The sequence below is a fragment of the Calypte anna genome, chromosome 2 (assembly GCF_003957555.1).
Source record: "Calypte anna isolate BGI_N300 chromosome 2, bCalAnn1_v1.p, whole genome shotgun sequence".
NCBI classification, from domain to species: domain Eukaryota; kingdom Metazoa; phylum Chordata; class Aves; order Apodiformes; family Trochilidae; genus Calypte; species Calypte anna.
In genome coordinates, this window is record NC_044245.1 from 10,980,264 (window position 1) to 11,002,963 (window position 22,700).

At 39.1% G+C, this 22,700-nt stretch overlaps 1 protein-coding gene across 4 annotated transcripts in view; it reads right to left on the minus strand.

The window, feature by feature from the left end:
- Window positions 1-2,995: 2,995 nt before the first annotated feature.
- DIP2C (disco interacting protein 2 homolog C) overlaps window positions 2,996-22,700 on the minus strand; it is a 301,441-nt gene continuing 281,736 nt past the window's right edge. For all 4 annotated transcript variants that reach the window (XM_030444421.1, XM_030444420.1, XM_030444419.1 and 1 more), the window contains 5 exons: window positions 15,175-15,232; window positions 14,060-14,134; window positions 12,817-12,991; window positions 10,918-11,041; window positions 2,996-6,149 (listed from right to left, as the gene is read on the minus strand). In XM_030444421.1, the coding sequence (XP_030300281.1) occupies window positions 5,897-6,149; window positions 10,918-11,041; window positions 12,817-12,991; window positions 14,060-14,134; window positions 15,175-15,232 (685 nt within the window). In that variant the 3' untranslated portion in view covers window positions 2,996-5,896. The remainder of the gene's footprint in view (window positions 6,150-10,917; window positions 11,042-12,816; window positions 12,992-14,059; window positions 14,135-15,174; window positions 15,233-22,700) is intronic.

The window sequence follows — 22,700 nt, forward strand, 5'->3', positions numbered from 1 at the left end:
ATACTCAAAATTGAATCATCTCTGATAGTAATTTTACTATGGCTTAAAATAGCAGTCAAAACCCTCTTGTTTATTTAAGTCTTTGCCCCAAGATGAATAAATACTTCCAGCCTTTGAACTAAAAAATAATTATGGCTGAGCCCACACCATATTGCCTTTTTCTTTCTCTTTACTAAACAAAGAGATGTAAGGGAAGGGAAGAACTTAAACTGCTACCCATTTTCTTCCTAGCCCTATCTCTGGACTAGTAGGGTGGGCTGTGCATTTCCAACACCTGCCCCTGCAACACTTGAGTGAGCATCCTGGGACTGTGCATCTCCATCCCTGCCCGTGCAGGCAGAAAGCCCTTGCTGAACTGCTGTGGCTGCAGCACAGCCTTGCAGGACATGGACAAGGCTGTGACACCCTGCAAATAAATACACATGGGTGAATATCCTCACCTCAGCATGCAGCTCTGTGCAGTGGGGAGAGAAGGTGGCACGTGAAAAACATCATCCTGTGGATTTCAAGGAAGTACCCAAACCCAAATTTTTGTGTGAGGTTCCCTAGAAATGTTAATGAACATGTGTGCCTGCAATGGAAAGTTTAATTTCTTTGTATCTCCTTGGCCACTAAATTATTGAGGGCAGTTGTTGGCTCAAATTCTCATCTTCTGTTCCATGAATGCTGGCTGTGCCATATTTCCCTCCTGACCCTGCCTCATGGAAACATTTTTCTCTTCATGCATGCAGCTGCTTTTTAGAATGTCTTTTCTCAGCACCTCCCTGCTTCACTCCTGCCTTTTCCCTGATAGAGAGAGTTGAGAATTGTTTTCAATGTTCCTGAACATTTTGGCTTCGGATAACTGTAGTGGAACAAAGCAATCAGACGCCTCTGATTACCGAGAAGTGGGTGTGAGCCGGTATCAAATCCACCTGTGCCCAATTAGGGCAGGCTCCCTATTGAGCATGTGCAAGACCAGGGGGCCAATAAAAGGTGAAACTCACAGCCACAGACTAGCTCACTCCCGAACACTGTATTACCTTCATTGTGCCACTAGCACTCATCACCTCCAAGGTGAGGTCTCTGTGGAGTCTCGAACCCGGGACTTTCGGCATTGCAGTACTGGGTCTTAAGCAGCTGCGTCACGAGAGCCTCACCTTGGAGGCAATGAGCACTAGTGGTGCAATGAAGGTAATACAGTGCTTGAGAGTGAGCTAGTCTGTGGCTAGCTGAAACTGTGAGTTTCACCTTTTATTGGCCCCCTGGTCTTGCACATGCTCAATAGGGGGCCTGCCCTAATTGGGCACAGGTGGATTTGATACCGGCTCACACCCACTTCTCGGTAATCAGAGGCGTCTGATTGCTTTGTTCCACTACAGATAACCTCTTCTTGTTCTGTGTGTTTGTCCTCCTACCTCCATAACTTCCCACTTTTAGGTCTTATCCCAAAGGCCCTTGGCTGAGCTCAGCAGGTGGTAGGTAGGTCATCCAAGCCTCCAGCTTGAAGTGGGAGCAGCAGGGATGTGAGTCCCAGCAGCTGGAGCAACCTCATTTGACATGGGCTCACCTAGGTGAGAAAATTAAAATGTAGGCACAAAAATTAGGTGCCCGATACCATTGGGTTAAATTATCTCAATTGTCTGGCCCATACCTGCACATGTAAAATCTTTTCTGACCTTACCTGCCTTTCACCTCCCTTTTACACCAAGTGCAAGTACAGGTCTTTTCCCAGTGCCTCTCCCTGGCATTTCCAAACTTTTCCCACATGCTGCCACTTACACATGGAAGTCCTTCCCTGTTGTGGTGCTTCCACGGGCTTCAGACCTCTTCACTGGACACTACCCTGTATGAAGCCTATCATCCATCATCATCATCATTCTACCAAGCATGAAATTAAAGTAACACCAACTTTGTGCTTTTAGAATCAGCCCATTTACTGATTATAGCTGTGCAATATTTTTGAATATAAATTTTTTGAAGTTATTAATAGCTGTATTGTGGGATCCCTGGGGAAGTACTTGTTTTGTTTTGGTTTTTTTTTTGTTTTTATTTTCTCCTTGGATGGATTGTAGAGAACACAATTGTGCCATGGCTTTGAAGAAATCTTGTCCTTGCAGACCAGAAAGTCCTGGTACTGATTTGAACTGTTGTGACATAGCACGACCTGCTTAGAGGATCTGTGTTTGATCTCAAATGCCACAGTTCCCAGGATCAGGATGCATGCTAAAAACATGGAAATGTAGAGCTGATGCTGCTTTGCTGGGCAACCTGAAATTTGAGCCATTTGAGCCAGGACTTCATACTCTGAACTTCTCCGATGGGCTAGCAAAGAAACAAAGACTTAGAATTTCACCATTTGAAATCACAATTGGAAAACAGAGGTAGGGCAGAACACCTTCCATTAGGGGGCTGAGAGGCAGCTCTGCAATCACAGTATTTTTGGAAAAGGCCAATGGAAATAGGCAGATCACATTTCCTAGGGGTTGTCCAAGGCTTCTGAATTGGTACAGAGGTTATAGCCCCACATGTGTGACCAAGCAGTTTCCCAGATTTTTCCACTGGCAGAAAGCTCCAGCAGAGACAAAACACCTGGAGCAAGAACTAAGTGACAGATGAGCAATGTGCTGGTAGCAAGGCCTTGCAACAAAAGTGATAAGTGACAAATCTGAGGAGTTTTACAGTACTAATGCTTGTTATTGCTTCTCACAAAATGTTACCAAGCTTACAATAATCTTTACACTTTCAGCAAAAATGTGAACAGTATATTTGAATATATTAAAAAGAATTAAAAAAACATTTCACAAAAAACATTTGTTGCCATATGAAAGTCTTTCAGCAATAAATGCCCACACCAGTATTTAAACATTGTTAAAAGTAGAATGATTTGTACTAATAAATTATGCAACAAGAGAGGTAAACAAAATAAAATTACAGTATAACTCTCCATGTTCCTCCACTGAACATCCACAGCCCTCGGAAGCTCCATTTTAGATGACTAATTAAGAAACTGATATTTTCAGAGCAACAAAAATAAAAGCTTTTATTTGTTCATTTGAATATAAAACAGGCGTTATCACAGATGTACAAAGCGTACTGGTGGTTTAACATACAAGAAGGTTGCTGTCCTTTGCACATAAAAATTTTTGTTTGAAACTGTGATTGGCTGAGTTACATGAATTTCTCTAACCAGTCACCACACTCTATGAAATAACGCTGCTAACATTCAACTGATAAAAGGGACAGTCTTCCCTTGGGTAAAGTGTCAAGCAGGATTAAATATATATAATAAACAAGCACCATGAGGAATCTGCTCCTGTTTGATTAGTTTTGTGTTTAAATGTTCATTGTGTACCCTCTTTTTTTGTGCATGTGCATCAAGTTGATTACATGGTTTTGTCTGACTCCAAAAGCACAAGGTCACAAGACAAACATTTTATACATTCTCATGAATGGTTTATCTACAGTACAATTTCTAATACAGAACAATCCTTCTTTATTGCTCAGTCTGATGGTGCTTAAATGTTTTCTTCCTTTTGCTTGCACAACAAAACCAGAAACTCAGTTTATTTTTTCTCTTAATTCAGGATTTAACAACCATGGATGACAGGTTGCAGAAGAGAGCTGTTATTAACTGCGTTTCACAACTGCATTGCAGTTCTTTTATTCTCTACAAATGCAAAGTTGACTTCGTGAAGGTTAAAGTGATGCTCTGAACGACAGCAAGATTTGTTTTGCAGTACTGAGATCAGCGATAGCAGGACTCCACTACTTCACACACTGCAATTATGTTTGTAATCAATCAACATCTTGTCTGAAACCTTACAACAACTCGCCATTAAGAACAGATTTTATTCTTTTTAGGGAGCAGAAAATGAATTTGACAAAATATAGTATTGGTCTGCAGAGCATGAATGGGGCTATTCACAGGACAGGGAGGGCAGAAAGGATGGTCTGAAAGAAAAGGCGTCTGACGTGGCAAGATGCTCTGTACTGTACATGCAGACTAAAACGTCCCTACCTCTTAAAAAGATTTTAAACACCCAGCATCGAGACTCCCTTATACGTGATATAAACATGGTTACATTTGCCCTGCAACAATCTTAGTCATGCATATCCGGTGATGAGAGCCAGCACATGGACGTCATCTGGGACAATAAGAAAAGCATTCTTGGACTGCAGCTGGTAAATCCCACTCTGAATCACAAACAGGTCAGTTCAGTTACAACCACATGAAGGAAGAGGAAGGTTTTAAAAAAAGGGGTTCGGGGTGCAGGGAAGACAACAGAACTGGGGAATCAAACCTCTCTTTTATCCAAAGGTAGTAAAATGAAGGCAGCTGTGATGCATGTTTCCTACTCTTCTCCCGCGATGGCCTCAGACAGGAGGCCCCGGGGACTCCTCCGTTCTTTCAACAGGCAGATCGGTTCCTCTGATGTTTTAATGTGTTTAGGGACTAGTTAGCAGATGCACGATTCGTGCCAAATTGGTTGTAGTGACTGTATGCTCCTCTCTGTTAAGGAATAAATTAAAGACCATCGAAACAATCGTTTCCTGTAAATGTAAACTGGATGCATTGGCCACCGAGCTATGTGTCCTAGCCGAGAGGCAAATTGATAACTGTGCAAATAACCCCAAAACTTTTCCTTATAGCAATAAAAACACCAACTAAAACAATGAAAAAAATTGTGCAACAAAGTTCTGCAGCTAGACAACAGTGCTATTCCTCAACCTGCCTTTTCTAAATCTAACAAGTGTATGCACATGCCAGCACGAATATTTATTGTTGCCTCCATGGCAAAGAAAACAAAATTATTGTAGTGCATTTTTAGTCTTAAATTCATTCACTGCCTTAAAGGCAGCAATAATTCCACTTGCTGGTATCTAGAGGATTCTTTTTGACAGGGATACTTAGCAATCCAGGATTGCTTTTTTTTTTTCTTCAAAAAATTTGTGAGTAACATTTGATTATCTACAGTGGGAGACACCATGCAAGTGACAAGTACTGCATTTTAAACTTTAAAATCTTTTGTCATTAGTGATTTTATATTTCATATATATATATTTGATGTGATACTATCCACTCAAGATAATACAACACTTTGTTTTTTATATTAGCAAACATTTCAAGAATTTAATATTCTTGAATGTTTTTTCTCTTTTATACTTCTAAAGAGATCAAAATAAATTAAACGCTTTGTACATAATTACAGAAGAAGTAGTTAACTTATTTTATCTTTTTAGTTTAGTACAAAGATATTTGCAAGTTCATTGCCGAAATACACCTTATTTATAAATTTCTTCCATTCTAATGCTAACAACAAAGGCTCTTTGGCCTTTGGGCTTTCAGCATCTTGGACAAAAAGCTGCAAGATTTCTAATTGAAAGGTGCTACTTTGGGTATTCTCCTCGTACCACTACATAGTTTCGTAAGATGTGGGATCTAAAATGGCTTAAGTTAGTAATGGATCTGTATTCATCAGCTTTTTATGACATATTAAAGCAAATGAAGAAAACAATTATTTGTATTAGTCTGCAAATTGTTTTAAAAGAATCCATTTGGAGGGCAGAATAATAAAAAAAAAAGTCTACTTCAGCTTCCTTAATGTAAAATACAAAGCCACATTTACTCAAAAAGCAGTATTGTCCAATAAGCAAAAAAATTAAAAAAAAAGTTTTAAATGGGCTTTTCCAACACACTGAAGGGCCTTACCCCATAGTCTTTCTTTTCTAAAATTTAGTGGTAAAAGAAAACATTTCACATTTTATTTCCTGCCAATCGTGACTGCTTTGAAAAGTCGTAATAGAAACAGTTCCATTCTGATGAGTGTCAGCATCTTATCTGCACACTTTTTAGTGGACACAAAAAAATTTTATACATCTATGGTAAAGTCCATGGAAGCTTTAAGGTACTAAACTACATGTTGTAGGCCACATAGATGGGATCTAGCTGGTCTGCCAAAAATCCATCTCGTAGGTGCATACGTTGTTTCTCTCCACGGGAGTTGATAGGAATTACACCAATGTCCACAACCACCACCACCCCTACAATCAGATAATGTTCCTCCAGGACCACGTTGGTGACCAGAGGAACCAGGTCCAAAGCTTCTTGCTCTGATCCATCCAGCTCAACTACAACGACCAATAAATTTGTCCAGGTAAACACCGCACTGGAATGAAATAAAAAAGCAGAATTAGTGGTAGGGTTTTTATCCATTTCATTTTTTACCTTTTTAATTTCATCTTGTTTACTGTTTTTTTCAACTCCTAGGGTTTCCTCTGTATGCTGATCACATAGCCTAAGTAACAAGAGACAACATGTCTTGCAAGGAGGGCAGAAGAACAGCCTCACTAACTCTTGCTTTAGTAGTACTGCAACACTAACTCTTTGGCCTAAACTTTACAGAAATTCCAATGTAATCCTTGCCTGTCAATGTGAGGCCCCTCTGAAGCCACAGAGCTACCCTAGCACTGCTGTGTTCATGAAGGGTTTCATGAGCTATGTGTGGGTGGATGTGACTTTGGGGTTTTTTAAGAGCTGCCAGAAGAGTGAAGGAGTTTAAAAGATGAGACAGTGATACAGCACCAAAGAAACACTGGGACCATAGCCCAAGCTGAAAGATCTTTGGAATAAACACTGCCTATGGAAGGGTGTGGAGATTCGGGAATTTTTACATGGTACAGAGGTCCTGGGGTGGCTGGGGAGGTGGCTTCCTCACTTGAACACTGCTAGGCTAACATGACTACATGTGCCCTCTGCATTGGGCTGGCTGCTGAGTCAGGTCAGAGCTCAGCACAAAAGAGCTGTGATTTTTCTGTATCAATTGTTTTCTACAGAAATAAGCTTTCTCTCCCTCAGTCTTACATGGCCTTCTGTTGGGTTTAAGGGACAGCAGTTTTTACGTCCTTTATTCAGGTTCCTTTACATTTTTTATAACAGGTGAGATGGTCATGGGAATACCATTACCATTACTATCTCCTCTTTACTAAAAGAACTTTGTAAGACTCCAATGCTTTTTGCTAAGCATTTGAGCTGAATCAGGTAAATTCTGGTTATTGGTACCAATTGCCTTTTCTGGCTAAGGATAATGCATGTATCCTTCCACCTGGGGAGGCTGGGAGGCTACAAAGGGTTGGTGTGTGTTTCTCTCCATCCTCCTCCCCATGTCTCAAATCCATCCAAAGCCTCTGAATTCTCACAGGAGGTGAGTAGGACTGATGCTCCACAAAAAACCCTCATTTTTCCCTGGAGGTGTTTAAGGCATGGAAGATGGTTGTTTCTTCCTTATTCTATAGTATAAAATAACACTTATGCACGTAACTCATACATCAAGACCTGCACTTTCTCATCCTTTACCTTATAAAATCAGAGGATAATTTCCCAGAACTGTCTTGTGCATAAGCATCTGAAACGATTTATCTGCTGACTTCAAAAAGAGCCACTTATGCTTAGGTCAACACTTGATGGAGACAAAAGTGCACTGTTTTGGTCTAAGAAGACAATTCTGAAAATCCTCATACTTTGGAAACATACCTTGCTCTGCACAAAAGTTAGCTAAGAAAATGTGTTGCATGTCAATGCTTAACAGATGGATTTTAGGAGAAAAGTACTTATTATTAAAAAAGATTTCATTTTCAAATCTTGCCAAATTCTTTGGTGCCTACTGATCTGGAAAACCAATGGGCAACCAAAGCAAGGCTGTGCAGCCTGCTTTTGACTTAGTACTGCTATGAAGTGAATTTTAATTTGTAATTATGTTTTCACATACATTCTAATACATTTTGATTGATGCTGGATATTAACAAAGTGAAGTATCAGTATGCACAGGTGCCCATCTCCACAGAGGTCCTAGAATATTTACTGTATATATATATATGATGTACAAACATCTAAATTAGCATGATATGTATTTTAACAAAAAAGCCTGGGAAATCTTAATAAAATTTACATTAGCACCTCAAACCATGCCTTCAACATACTGTTAGCTTGTTAGTTGGAAAAGCAATTAAAGCAGCAGGAGCAGCTGCCTAAAATTGTCTTAGAAGAACACTTGAGTTCAGAATACTGACTTCCAAAACCTTCATGAACCTTCTATTAAGTCCTAGAGCCACTGACAGTCCCAAGAGGGTTTCAATTTAATTTAAAACTAATTTCATATATGACTGTAACTCACTGTAAGTACAAGGAAATACTGCCATTTATGTTCCCACCACTTGAGAAGAAGATACATTGGCCAACATACATCACTTCTGACTACCCTAAGATTCTAGCCCTGATGAATAATAATAGAAACGGGAAAAAAAAAACCCAAACTCAAAACTAGGGACTTGACTTTTCTTCATTTTCTCAAGAAATTATGGAGTCACATCCAAGAGATACAACACAGCCAATGCACTGAGCTGGGAACAGCCCCTCCTGCAGCTTCCACACTACCAAATGCTTCAGAAAAATCAAGGAAGTTGTTGAAACAGCTCCAGAGAAAGAGGCTCATAATGGTTGTCTTCTTCAAATATCTCATGCAGCTTTACATATTTGCCATTATGCAGAGAGAGAGCAACCATTTTTAGCAAATTCCAGGAAGCTATGTTCTGTTCTGCTTCTCTTTCAAGGGTTTGAAGTTTAAATGAGCCAACAACGTATTTTAATTAAAACACATTCATTATTTCTCCAGATATTTTGCAGTATTAAAAACACTTTCAAACATGCCTGGTGTAGTCACAGATCACAATAAAAGAAGGCTGTGCCACTCTTGGTTGTTAAGTATTTAGACAAAGAAGGCCCAGAGTCAGAGATTGTTGGTTTTGTGCTAAAATTCTTTAAGAGACAAAGATAATTCTATATGACCTTTCAGATCTGATCCTCAATGGCAGAAGCTGCACAGCAGGATCACTGGACCACAACAGGTCACTGCTTTCCTCAATAATGTTAAAAGTTATAAAACGAGCATGTGTTTCTTGGAAGCTGAGGTTATTTTTACACTCCATTGACTGGACATACCCAGCACATTCTGTTTGCAATAGGTATCAATGCAGTTAAGGCCTTATGGGGACACTGGAAATGAAACAGCAGCAGCCTCCAACAAGAAGAGAGCCTCATGACAGAGGCTTATAAAAATTGTATATAAAAAGAAATATTTTACTGGGTATTATTTCATTTAGGAATGTTCCCCAAAGACAGAAGGATCTCTAAGAGAAGCTGAAAGGGAAGTTAAGTGAGAAAAGTCAAGGACAGTCAAGACTAGGAGCATGAGACAACTCCATGGTGGTGTCTCCAGGAAGCTATTGGGCAGAGGTTGGGAACTGTGAGCAAACCTGATGTTGCTGCTTTAAATTACTGTGTGTCCATTTTCTGCAGGGACCACATCAGAGAAGCAACTAACTCATCATCGATCTCTCTTCTTTGAGGAAAAATACAACCCTGAAGACTTATGGCCTTTGGGCAAAGGGTAGTACTAGTACAGCATGTTGTCTGAAATCTAGCTCATGTGCTTTGTACATTATCACCCAAGTACTGGAAGGAGTTAAGTCACCAATAGTTATCTGCATTCACTTCTACCTTATTGCAGAAATTCAGTGGCCTCACTCCAACCCTTGTTCAGTTGTCACCATCCCAGTCAGGATTTCCATGATAATGGAAATGTGCTCTCAGGAGTCATAGGAACATACTTTAAGCATTTTTGGCCACTGAAACCCATGACAGCAATTCCTGCAGTGTGACTTGGCTACTTCATTCACTGACCAAGAGCTGATACACACAGATCTCTGAAAAACAGGTACTGCTGAACACATTGATTTATGAATCTTTGGCCATCTTGTAATAGTGCTGTCCCTAAATAGCTTGATCTGAAAACTTTTCATACACTGCTGATGCTGATCCGACACATTTTCAAAAAGAATTTCACAGCATTCTTGAAGTGTTCACACTGGCTATCTGAGGCCATAGAATCCCCACCCTGTGTAATGGCAAGATGGCACTAGACCATACAGTGATGATGCTCTGGGGGTACAGCAACAAAGTAAAACCTCAGCTACCATCAGCCAAGCAATTATCTACCTTATTTTTAATACGTATTTAAGAAAAAAAGCAAGATTCATTGACTAAGGAAATCAATCTGGTTGCTGCACTTCATTATGAAGTTTGCTGCTCCAGGACACACCTCTGCAGACAGGATTGAAAAGAAAAATTTAGGGCCACATCCAACACTCACTAAATTGCTTTGGCTGTTGTGATAGGTTCCTTTTGGATAAAAGGAGAAGAACTGAGCTGAGGTTAAATCAAAACAAAACAACTACCTGACGCAGTCTTCTGATGCAATAACAATAAATAACTACTTGTTCCCATGTTGGCCTTGAGAAATGATTACCTGCTATGTGAATTTGATGATGTGATACATTGATTAAGAAAATATCATTATTAAATTAATGATTTACTGCTTTGGTTTCCATAGAGACTTGGATTTGATCACTGCTTGAATTACTGATAACGGATTCAAAAGTAACAGTGTGTTCACTATTAAAATTTATTAGTGTCTTCATTTATTTAAAATTGTCTGTTTGTCTACTCCTTCTAATAAGACTCCTAAAGCTTGAATTCATACAACTTTGCCTTTCCTGGTCAGAATATAAATCTCAAATTCTAAGAAACAGCTACTGACCTACCTGAGAGCTGCTTGGATCTCTCAAATTAAAAGTTTAATCCTTCACTGTACTTCAAACCACACAAAAAAAGAAACATTAAGTGGTCTAAGGAGGAAACAGTCCTTCCTGATTAAATCTGTTTGTGAAGTTTCATCTTAAGGACATATTTACAGCTTGGTTACAAATCCTGTGGCCATCCAGACAGGCCATTTCCTGGATCACCCACAATATCCGAGGTAAAAAACCAGACACTATTGATATTTCAGCTCTACGTAAGGGCCCCAGTGTTATAATCCTTACCATTCTGTGATGCTCTTGTGTGCTCTAATTACAGAGGTTTCGATATCAATCGGATGGTATCTCATCCCTCGTAACTCCATGGCTTCATCTAATGCACCCACAACATAAAGTGCATCATGGCGTTCTGGTTGTAAGGAAAAAAAAAGATATTAATCATTCTATTATACAGTATATTAAATTACAAAAATGTTTACATTAATAAAATTGGTAATATAATGCAAATTATCCTTGAATTTCTGAAATTCCAAAGTGTTTTCCAAAAATGAGAATTTTCCATTACTGAAGAAGTGTAGAGCAGGAAGCAGAAGAACAGAAAGCAGAAACACTATTTCCATATGAAAAAAAGAAAGGTGGAAGTCTTCACCCAAAGACAGTGGCATAAATTCCTGTTTTTCTCCCAGGTGGATGCAGAACAGACTGCTTTTTTAAGATGCCCTAGAAAGACAATAGGCTCCTTGTTCCTCTTTCTTTTGAAAGAGAAAGGATGAATTTGATCCTAACAGTACACATTATGTTCTTCCAGTAGTTTTGAGATAGTCAGTACTGAGGCTTAAAGTGTATTACAGAGGTGTTTATCAATAAACTAGAAATATGTACTATGTGACAGATAGCTCATTTAGACAAATTGCAAGCTCCAGAGCATAATGTTCTTATAGTAAAAATTTTTACTGACTAAAGAAATAAATAAGGCTGAAATGACACTTTTAAAAAATTATAAGGGTGATAATAAATGACTTCATGTTATCCAAAAAGAAAGAATATTCACCAATAGACCTAAAAGCAAGCAACTGGCTCTTTTTGTGTTAATTTAGATAGCTGCTAGGTGGTAATGTAATGGCAATAGAGAACTTCCTGCACTGGGAGCCAAAAATGGGAGAAGAGAGACTTAGTGACTCTTTGCCACAAGATACTTAAGTCCTAATACCCTCAGAACATCCTGAACTTGCTCAAGGCTGGACTACCATTATGAAATGAAAAAAAGCCTGTACAACTGAAAGTAAATCTCTTCAGGAAGATGCTAACACAAGGACACGGGCAGCAGTTGTAATCCATGGTGATTACTAAAGTGCTTTCAGATTTGAAGAATTCACTCTTTGGCTGAGTAGCTGCTGTTCTAATTGCAGTGACAGCAGGGCCCTGGGATCCCTTCTGGAGGTGCCTGCAGCATTGCCAGAAACCAGACTGTGCCACCAGCCTTCAGTGCTACCTCAGCTCCCTCAGTGCCTCCTGGGGCACTGTGCTCTGCAAAGTCACAGAAAAGTAATGTCTTCCCAAGTAGAGATTTTGTGTGCCTGGAAGTGCTGTGTGGGTTACACGTATGCATGAGATTAGGAATGTCATAGAAACAAAGAGTGAAATCCAGCCTGTTCCTGACAGAAATCCAAACTCCTCTTTAGTTTCTTCTGCTGCTTGTATTACATTTCAGTAGCCATTCCCACAGGTTTAAAAACAGGGAAATTCAAAGAATGTATAGCTTCTGTAAGCAAGTTTGTAACAGAGAAATTATCAAAGAAGGTGGCTGTGACAGGAGGGACAGGGCTAAAACTCACACCAAGGCTTTTTCTATCTGCATGAACACATTCCTGTGAATACACCTGTGAGAACAAATGGTGGCACTTTAAGCTGCATTTCATATTTTTCAAATTGAAGTACCTGGCACAATAGCAGTGCCAAAAAGTCACCAGTGGAATGGATTGAGAGCACCTGAGGTATGGCAAAGGAAAAACAACTCTTTCAGCAGGGAACTCTTATTGTCTGATTTATTTTCTGATTCTTATAACTAAGACTTTCTTACAGTTCTGCAACTTTCACAGACTGAACACGCTGGGTAGCACAAGCCAAGAGACTTAAAATAACCCAAATTATGGGCACAGACCTAGAAGACAAGAAAGCTCTTACCTCCATTTGCATCAGTGAGTTCTGTTCTTCTCAGGAACCCCAAATAACCAGTTCGAGCCCATATAGTCTGTGTGTCTCCAAAGCTGAGTCTTGAATTAAAATGATCAGATTGCAGAGATTCATCTCCGTAGATGGTAAAATACCCACTGGCATTGTGAGTGCTGTGAACCCATATCTAAGTTAAAAGCAATTATACAGTATTAATTAAAGTAGCTTTGCAGAATGAAGCATTATTGAAAATTCTTGATGCAAACATTTTTAGTCATGGCTAGATAATACTAAAATACCCCTTTACACTGTTTCTGAACCTGTAACTGACCCAGTTTTAGGCAGAGATACTCTAGTTGGCCCTCAATGAAGTTGGAGTACAGATCTGAGCCATGCCTGGGAGACAGGGATGCTGGAGTCACAGATGTCTTGCAGCCCTCTGGCCCCAGGTTTGCCTTGAAGGGCTCAGCTGGCTCTGAGGTCAGCTTGTGTATGGTCTTTCAGAAGAGCCTACAGTGTTATTTCCACTGTCCCCCACCCAGTTCAATGTATGTACTCCAGCAGGGCACCACGCTCCTTATGCACCAGATTATTTTAAAGGGAGAGGCCAAGGAGTTTCACCTATGGAAAAGGATTAATTTCATCTAGGCATTGTGGAAATTTTAATGATTTCATAGGAATGAAATCTTATAGATGAATCTCACAAATTAGATTGTATTTTAATTATGACTAAGCAAATTCTTCATTTTGTTAATTAGATCTTTAATTGCTCATTGAAAATATCATTTTTTTCTCTCGCTAGAAACATAAAATAAATTGGAAAAACATATAGCCTCGCTAAACCCAACTAATGAGAGTACTTCAGTGCACTGAAGCACAATGATTATAAAGAGAATAGCACAAAAAACCATCAAGTTGAAATTAAACTAATCAATAAACATTTTTTCATGTAGGTTTCCAGCAGAATTGGTGAAGCAGCAAGTAGAAAAATACAGTTAGAAAAAGCATGGGTTTTTTCCATTTTTAACAAACTTGAGCTAATATTAGCCTTTATCAAGTATGTTATTAGTAATTGTAATAATGATGTAAATACCATGCTACACACTTTGCATACAACAAAGGTCTGTAGAAGTCACAATTTTCCTAACCAAGTATTTGCTAAGACATATTATAGGAAACCACTGGCATACATGGTGATAGCTTTATCCCTGCAACTTAGTTGAGAGCATACAAAGGCTAAATTTTCATGACTGACCTCACCAAGATGAGAATCTCCTAGGGGTCCCTTTGTTTCTGGATTAGCAATAATGATTCGTACTCCTGGGAGGATCTATTGAAAGCAAACAACAGGCAGTAAGAAAGCAGATACTGGCTTATGCAATCATTTTCTGACTCTGTCCCCCCAAAAAACTTCATTATGGAACAGAAGAAATCCTTAAAAAGTTAGAGCAGAGTTAGAACAACAACAACAACAACAACAACAACAACAAAATAGTGTGCAGATGTGATAAATTTTGAGATATCTGGGAAATGCTACAAAGCCTCTTCTCTTTGTAAGATCATTAAAAATCAAACGTTCACCTATAATACCAAAATACAATACAAATGGTCCAAGTCTCTGAGAGCGTATGTTAGAAGAGGGAAAAAACCCAACAACCAACCACTAGTCACAGGAAACTTTGGCCTGAAACAAAGCCGGGGCACCATGAAATGTCCCAGAATGAGACCTGCCAGTGACTTCATGTAATGGACATTCAACCACTACAGAGTTAAGCAGATATTAAACCTTAAAATAGAGAAGGAAACATCCATGAGTGTTTGCAAAGCTGTGGTTAGAAAGCTTTAGATTACCATCCACAACACCAAGGGCAGTCAGTGAGCAGGGAGTGCCTCAGTGGGTTGGGGCAGCATCACCTCTCCCTTCACCCAAAGGCAGAGCAGTGACCTTGGTCATTGGAGCATGGCCAGACAGCAGAAGGGACAGAGCTGGAAGCTGGGACAGTCCCTGCATGGGTGGTCAGTAACCTACAAGTAAGTGTTGGTAATCTCAGAGCAGTTCTGAGTGGAGGTGGCTCCACATCAATAAATCTGCCTTCATTATTGGCACATTTGTTGGTTGTTTCAAGGGTGAGATGTGGAGGATAAAATACCTTCTTTTTGCATAACTGAGGGAGGAGCAGCTTCTGAGAGAGCAGAAATGCACCAGTTAGCACCTTCATGCTGTAACCTCAACAGTAAAGAAAGGTCCTCAGTCTGCACAGCTGACAAAGCCTTCCTTAACACTACATTTATGTAAAAATGAACAAAAATGAAAATTTACTGAAAATATTTACCCTAAGAGGCATGCCTAAATCTTCTTTCAGTACTTACTTTTCCTGACTCCATAAGGGGCAAACTATGTGGAGATCCTCTTTCCACTAAACGAACTCTGTAAAATACATGTAAAAATAATATGCATAATACACAGTTGCATTTATTTTCTTTTCATTAGCATTTATTTCAAAAAGGAACAGTTAATGGTCACAGAGATTGATGTTATTTTTTGAACAGATCAAGTTCACATCCTGTAGTACATGATCAGGCCCAATATTTATTCTCAGCCATGACTTATGTCTGGGAAAAAAAAAAAGATGTGTGTGAATGTTTTCTTAAACATTAAATTCTTCAAATGTAGCTGGGGCCTTGTATTTGTTTTTTATGGACTTTTGTAAATGGAATTCCATAGACAAATTTATTCACAATGAGAGGAATCTAAAATATTGATTTCCCACAAGAACATCATAAATGGCAGGGCACAGACACAAAAGCATGCAAGCTGAGTGAGCAGCCACATTCCATGAGTAGCTAACAGCTGAAATCAAAGTCAAATCAAAATAGCTCATAACCTGGCCTCAGCTTGCCATCTGTATTTACAATGTTTTAATGATTTTCAATAGATAATGGTTGATAAACATGTAAAAAAAAAAAAAAAATAAAAGAAAAATGTTATTACTGCTGAGGCCAGACCCCTTCTTTGAGTGAGGCTCTCTGGTCCTTCCTTTCTTAGATAACTTATGTTCCTACTAAAGGACAAGAAATGGAGCTCTCCTTTAGTGGTATGATGGTCTTTAAGGAAATTCCCCATTTAACCTTAGACAAGTACACAGTAAGTCAGAATGAAAGAGATTTGAAGTCCTAAAATAGCTGATGATCTCAGTCAGTAGAAAGTGAAGAAAATTTGGTAACAAAAATAATTTTATCTCTGAAGTGAGATGACTTAAAAACTTTAACACACCATAAAAACCTTGAACTTTCCATTCCTGAACATTTTTCATAATAACTGAACCAATCTAAATCTGGACTTCTGCCAAAAGAGCTGTTCTTACCCCTTTTCTCCCCTCAGCTTTGTGACAGAATGAAAAAACAAAACACAACAACAGAAGATGCCAAAAAAAGAGCTCTGCAAAAGTTAAAGATGAAACATCAGAAGAGAGGAAGACACGGCTAGGAATAGATGGGTGGAGAACTGGATCCAGCCAACTAATCATAAAACTCCAGTCTGTTAGGAGCAGCCACACTAAATCCTGGCCTGTTTTGAGGTCTTTTTATAGACAGGGTACTGCAGTGCTCGGTTTGGAAATGGAGGGATGAGACACAGAGAGATCTCAGCTAGAAGTCCCTTTGGAGAAGAACAAAGCTTTGGCAACTTCAGGCCCTAAACATAAAAGAGATGGAAAAAGATCTCTCTTCTTTTTTTTTCCCATACTATTTTTTTGCTCCAAAAGTCTTCTAACAAAGCTGGGACTGTTGAGGTAAAGGCAGAAATAGTGAATAGTGTTTTATCTGCAGTTTTGGGAATCTCTCAACATTGATGGACTGGGCAGGGCTAAGCCCTGAGGCACTGCATGTCAGTGCAAACAGCTCCTTGGACTAACAGCAAGAGGTACAACTCTAATACTCAGCAATTTCAGGCTGATTTTACAAGTCATTTTGAGAGGAAAAGGATGTCAAGCACTCTACAAAGGGCACTGCCTGGAACAGGCACAGCTAGAAAGCTGCAGCCTGATCTGCTCTCGTGTAAAGGTGAGCATCTCCATGTTGGTTCCAACAGGAATCAACTTCCAACGTTTGCTTGACTGCCACAAAGCTCCCAGACAGAGCTTGTTGCTCTAATTACCACTTCTGTGTGTGTTACCTTTAATTTAATTTAATTTAATATTGTCTTCCTTTTATACTGTATTGCTGTCTTAAACCTCTGCTGTGTTAGCAGCATACACACATACGTTTGCTGCATCATTTTCTTTTGAGCTTCCCATCAGCTGAAGAGCTGAAGTGTCATCAATGGCTTCACAGCCAAAGCAGCAAAACCATCCATCTGTTGAACCAGGGACACAGATACAGGGCAGCAGAAACCCAGGCCACAGAAACTTCATTGCACAGGGTACACACAAGGCTGAGTTAATGCTTCTCTACAAAGAGCGAGTTTACATAAGCCACACTTGCACTGCTGTTCAAACTGCAAGCTACATTATCAGTATTTAGGAATATGTAGCAAAGACTTTAAAAATAGCACTGTGCATATTGAAAGAAAAAAATTATATACTGCAAAACTCAGTTGCTAGTAATGCCTATATTTCTGACTCTTTATATGTATCTTTTTCTGTAAAATTTGTATTAGTGTAGAAATATAAAATGTCTTGGAACTGAATTCTTCCAAACACCTGGTATCTCCAATCTTTACATAAGTATTTCCAGATAGGTAGCTGCTCTGAGAAGTACCAGTAATCGTCTCAACCTCTTGGTATCTCCTTTGACAGAGTTAACTCATTTGTTACAGACCAACATTTGTCAAATAGATTTAGTCTTAGAAAAGAGACAACTGAAAAGACCTCAACCATATGCAATGGTAAGAAAGATGGTGTAACAAAGGTCAGGAAATACTTTATTTGAATTTAAGATTGGTTTAAAAAGAATTTCATTTGGATAACTGTAGCAGTAAACCTCTGGGGCAGGAAAAGAATACGTCAGAGCTGTGAAGCCACCCACAGATTTCGTTGGCCTTTGCTTCTTTCCTGTTCCTAAGCTATGCCTCAATGAAGTGTTGCTGAACTCCAGACCTAGCAGAAATCACATATCATGAAGCTATAGTGAATATACAAGAATCAACATTCATAAATCTGACCATTTTTTGCCTCACTTTTGCCATCTGTGCCTCCCACCTTGTACTTATTATCACTAGTGTATTCTTCTTGTTCTCTTCTCTTGTATTCTTCTCTTGTTCTCTATTTCCTTTAACCTCATCTGATTTTTTGGCACATGATGATCCAGAAGGCGCAATTTCTCAGTTTTTGATTCTGTTAAAACCTCTCCCACTCTGTGCTTTCCACCTCACATCCCTACAGAGCTACCACGGCAGCACGCTAAACATAGAAACATTTCCTGGAGATTTTCTGGGAGGGCCTGGTTAGAGCTTACAGCCTTAGATTCCCTTTTAAAAAGTTTCTCTGAGGCTCACATTCCACCTGGGAACATGCTGTTAAACTTCTCACAATTCTGAAATAACAAAAGATATTTTCCCACACAGAGATTTCAAAAAAATTGAAGTAGAACATTAGAATTTGATGCTACTGACTCTTATGTGCATACTTAATTTTAAGTGTGTAATAGTCTTATTAATCCTACTGGGACAAAGACTGTGAATAAATTATGGACACTAGGCAGTAATTTCGATGCCTCAGCATAAAATAGTTCAATCTTTCTCACTCTTCCCTGAGAGATTTCCATTTTTCCACTGACAAAACAGCAGACATGACTGATATCTTGTTCACTTTCCCTCATCACTATCAAGGCTGGTCTGGCAAGCAAGCTGAAAAGGCAGAGCCAGGGCCCATCACACCCCTGAAAACAAACACCCGTGAATTACCCAGGTCATGTTGGCAAAGAAAACCATAGCTCCTCACAGCCTTCTTAGGACAGTGTTAGTAAACCTCCAAATTCACAAATAATCATAGAATGATATGGGTTGGAAGGGACTTTTGAAAGTCATAGAATCATAGTCATAGTCACCCTAGTCCTAGGGATATCTTTAACTATATCAGGTTTCTCAGAGCCCTGTCCAACCCAATGCTGAACGTTTCCAGGGATGGAGCATCTACCACCTCTCTAGGCAGCCTCTTAATCATAATGAGACCCCAGACAGCAGAGGTGAGAAAGGTCAAGTCCTGTTTCCCTGCAGCACGTCAGTTGTTCTTTGTTAAGAATGAAAGCAAAGTGAGTACAGAACCTTCCTGCTGTTTTCTGTTGCCTTTGAGTCAGGGAATGACAGAATGGTTTGGGTTGGGAGCGACCTTAAAGGTCATCTATTGCCATCCCCTGCATGGGCAGGGACACCTCCCACTACACCAGGTCACTGGGAAAGGCAGAGGAGAACATGGCAGAACACCCAGTCTGGCCCAAAGAGTCTGAAAATCAAGTGGACAGAAAAAAACCACTTCCCTTGGGTTTGCAGCTGAGCTGAGAGGGAAAATATAAATGAGTGAGCCAGTGCAGGGCAGGTAAGGAGTTTCTCTTTCACCAAAATGTCTCACTAGAGGTAAGAGACAGAAGACATTAAAGAATCACTGCACTGTAACAAAACTATAAGCAATTATAATATGCAACTAATCTGTACTATTTACATACTATAATATAAGGCAGTATAATTTTTAGAATTTTCTTCACTTGTTCCTAAGGATTATTCTTTTTTCTTTAAAAAAACTGTTTACTAGAGCCGTACAGTTTCACAGCTGCCTACGTTTCACAGCTTGTCTACTGGGATTTAACAGGGAATGTAGCTACAACACCAGCATGTGCTAAATTTCTTCTCTTGTTACAGTTTAATACAATGGACAGATTTCACCTCCTATAAATCAAACACTTACTACAGAAAAGTAGGACTAAAATCTAACTTCAGAACGAAAGCTGGCAAACTATAACTAACTGGCACTGTAATCACTATGCAGCAAAGGGGATATGATATTAAAATACAGTAACAATGTCTTTCTGCCCAACTATCTTACATCAAATTGCAAATTGTGTTTATGTTTCTTTTTAGATCTGAAAACACTCCAAAATATATTCCACATCTTGCTAGTATTTCACACTAATCAGAGAGTTTGTCAGCAGAGCTATTAACTATTGCTTTGGGAAACTGCAGGAGCTGGAGTGTGCAGAGTGGTACTAACCCACGTTATGATGCCAAAACTGGGCAAGCTTTCAAAGCTGGCTGTGCTTTTGCTCTGAGAAAGATTTTGGATTCTGTGATTCTAATAGAGATAGAAAGAAGCTGCTAGTTCATCCAAGTCTCACTCCTTGCCAAAAAAAGACTGTTCCCCACAGTGCACTTTCTAGTGCTTTTTCTATGCCTGTTACAGTATTTCAAATGATGGGGCTTCTTCCACTTCTTTTCAGAGTTTATTTCTCAGCTGGATGTGTTTCACAGTGAGAAGGCCTTTCACTGTGAAGCTTGGCATGAACTGTTCTTAGCTTCCTCTTCTAATTTCTAACTAGCTCTCCATGTCCAATTCAAGAGATTTTCCCACTGTTCCTTTTCTTTTAAAATATAACTCAGCTGAAGAGTTTGTGTTTTACCCCAACATTGGGCCAAAACCCACATCTTGAACTGTTTTTCTTCCCTTTATAGCCATTCCTACAAGCTGAGCCATGGTAACTGCCCTCCTCCTCCTCCCTGCCAGTGTGCCAGCATCTGCTGCGGTTAGCAAGGCTTGGGAACAGAATCACTGCATCTGCCAGCACCTCAAGCTCTTTTTTTCCTGTCAATGAAACCAACCCTTAATTATTATTTGTCCTCCTATCTTGAGCAGTCTGTTCTCACCCCATGCCATTTTGCAGTCAAGCCAGACTGGAAGTCCAGCTTTTTTGATTTGTTTAATACTTTCAGTGTGTTATTTTGCACTGTAATTTATTTCAGAAGCTGTATTGGATATTTCCACTACAGAAAACCTTCAGTAAAAACACAAAGTGAAAACCAGAAAGGATGTGAACCAAGTACAAACTAAGATATATTGAAAATACATTGTATGTATAGGAAATACCAATGTATGTCTCCTAAGTTCCCTCTTTGTCCATAGCCTTGGTTCATGTTCATTCCAGCCCTATTTCATAGGTTTTCCAGCTGATTGTCACCCTAGGGCTTGTGGGGAAGAAGTGGATATTTTTCTATCCTGTAAGAAACTGATATTTTGAAAATTTTTTGTGTATTGAACTGAAAAGAAAAAATGAAACATAGAAGGGAGTTGTAAACTGAGTATGAAAAAAAAATTGTTGCTTGTCAGAAAAAGAGTATATTTATGCTTAGTATTTCAGATTTTTTTTGTTTTGTTTTGAAATTTAAATTACTAACTCTCCAAACTGAAAATACCTTAACCACTGCCATCAGCAAAAATTCAAAAGTTAAGGTTCAGTGTTTTGACCACTTAGAGAATTCTACCTTTTTCTTTAAGCTGGAAAAAATCTGTCAAATCTTATTCTTCTGTAAAAAAAAAGAAAAAAAAGCAAAAAAAAAAAGCAAGAGAAAAAAAAAGCAAGCAAAGCATGGGTAATGTGAAATGTGGAATTAGAGCTTACTGAGTATATGGCACTGGTGGCTTTCTGAGGCCAATGACTTGTGAGGTCTGTGCCATCTCATCAGGTTTAGAGCACGTCAAACCTCAATATTCACACTTAACCTACCCAAGGTAAAAGATGGCTGTATGTCAAAGGGGGCAATAATAGATTTTAATTGCCCCTTTGGACCTCACAGAGAGTTAATAAATAACTGAGAGCTGAGATTTTCTGGGCTCAGCAGATCAGGGAGCACACTTCAAAGTTTCTCTCTTGCTACTACAGGCAAGTAGCTTTCAAGTATGATTGATATCTTGAAGTTTCAAAGTAAGTAAGTAACTAGTAACTAGTTAATAGTAAATAACTACTAGTTAATAGTAAATAACTACTAGTTAATAGTAAGTAACTATTTAACTGTCACTTGCCATTAGCATGTCTCCTGCTGACACATCTCTACCCCTACCCTCTTTTTCCTGAGACATGACCACAAAATGGTTATCCCTCCATGCTGTGACTGTGCTACAGTGCACTGCTGTGCCCACAGCTTAAACAATAATATAGCTAAGTAGTTCTTTTGTCTGCCAAGCCTATAATAAGAGTATTTTTCAAGGTGGATGGGATAGAAGTGTTTGTCAATTAGGAGAAAAACTCCTGTGGCTTTGTTGCTTGGTATTACCTTTTGACAGAGCCGGCATTTGAGAGTAGGCTCAGCATATAAATAGTCTATAAAAATAAATCCTAAGTAACCATCTTCACAGGTCTTTGAAATTCTACATGTGTTTTCTTCTTTTCTTAGGGAATAACATTCAGAATTGCCATCCTCCAAAATCACCTTTGTCAATGAGACAATGTCTGAGCAAGTCTGATGGGAGGTCAGAGCCCTCTGAACATCCCCAAACTCCGAAAAGAGAAATAAGATTTAAGACAACATACAAATGACTATTAAGAAATCATGTATGCTAATGAACTAAGTATATACAAAGGTCACTTCTTTTTAAGAGTGACCTAATATTCAAACTAATTTGCATCACTCCAAGATGTCAGTGACCACACAGGAAGAGAAGACACCTATTTGTGTTCCTCCTGCTTTTTCAATAAATACAGAGGGTGATCAGATTGAAATAATTGTTCTAATAAAAGAGTAGGAGTATTTCAGTGAGAGCATTTGGATACCACAAAGCACACACTGAATGGGAGATAAACTAAAAAATTAGTAATTTGAAGTCAAATACATCTTGGTGCTTCTAGTCTATTTGGATATCAATGCGGATAAAAGGGATGCTTGGGCTTTCAATTTACATCTTTACTGCTTCAAA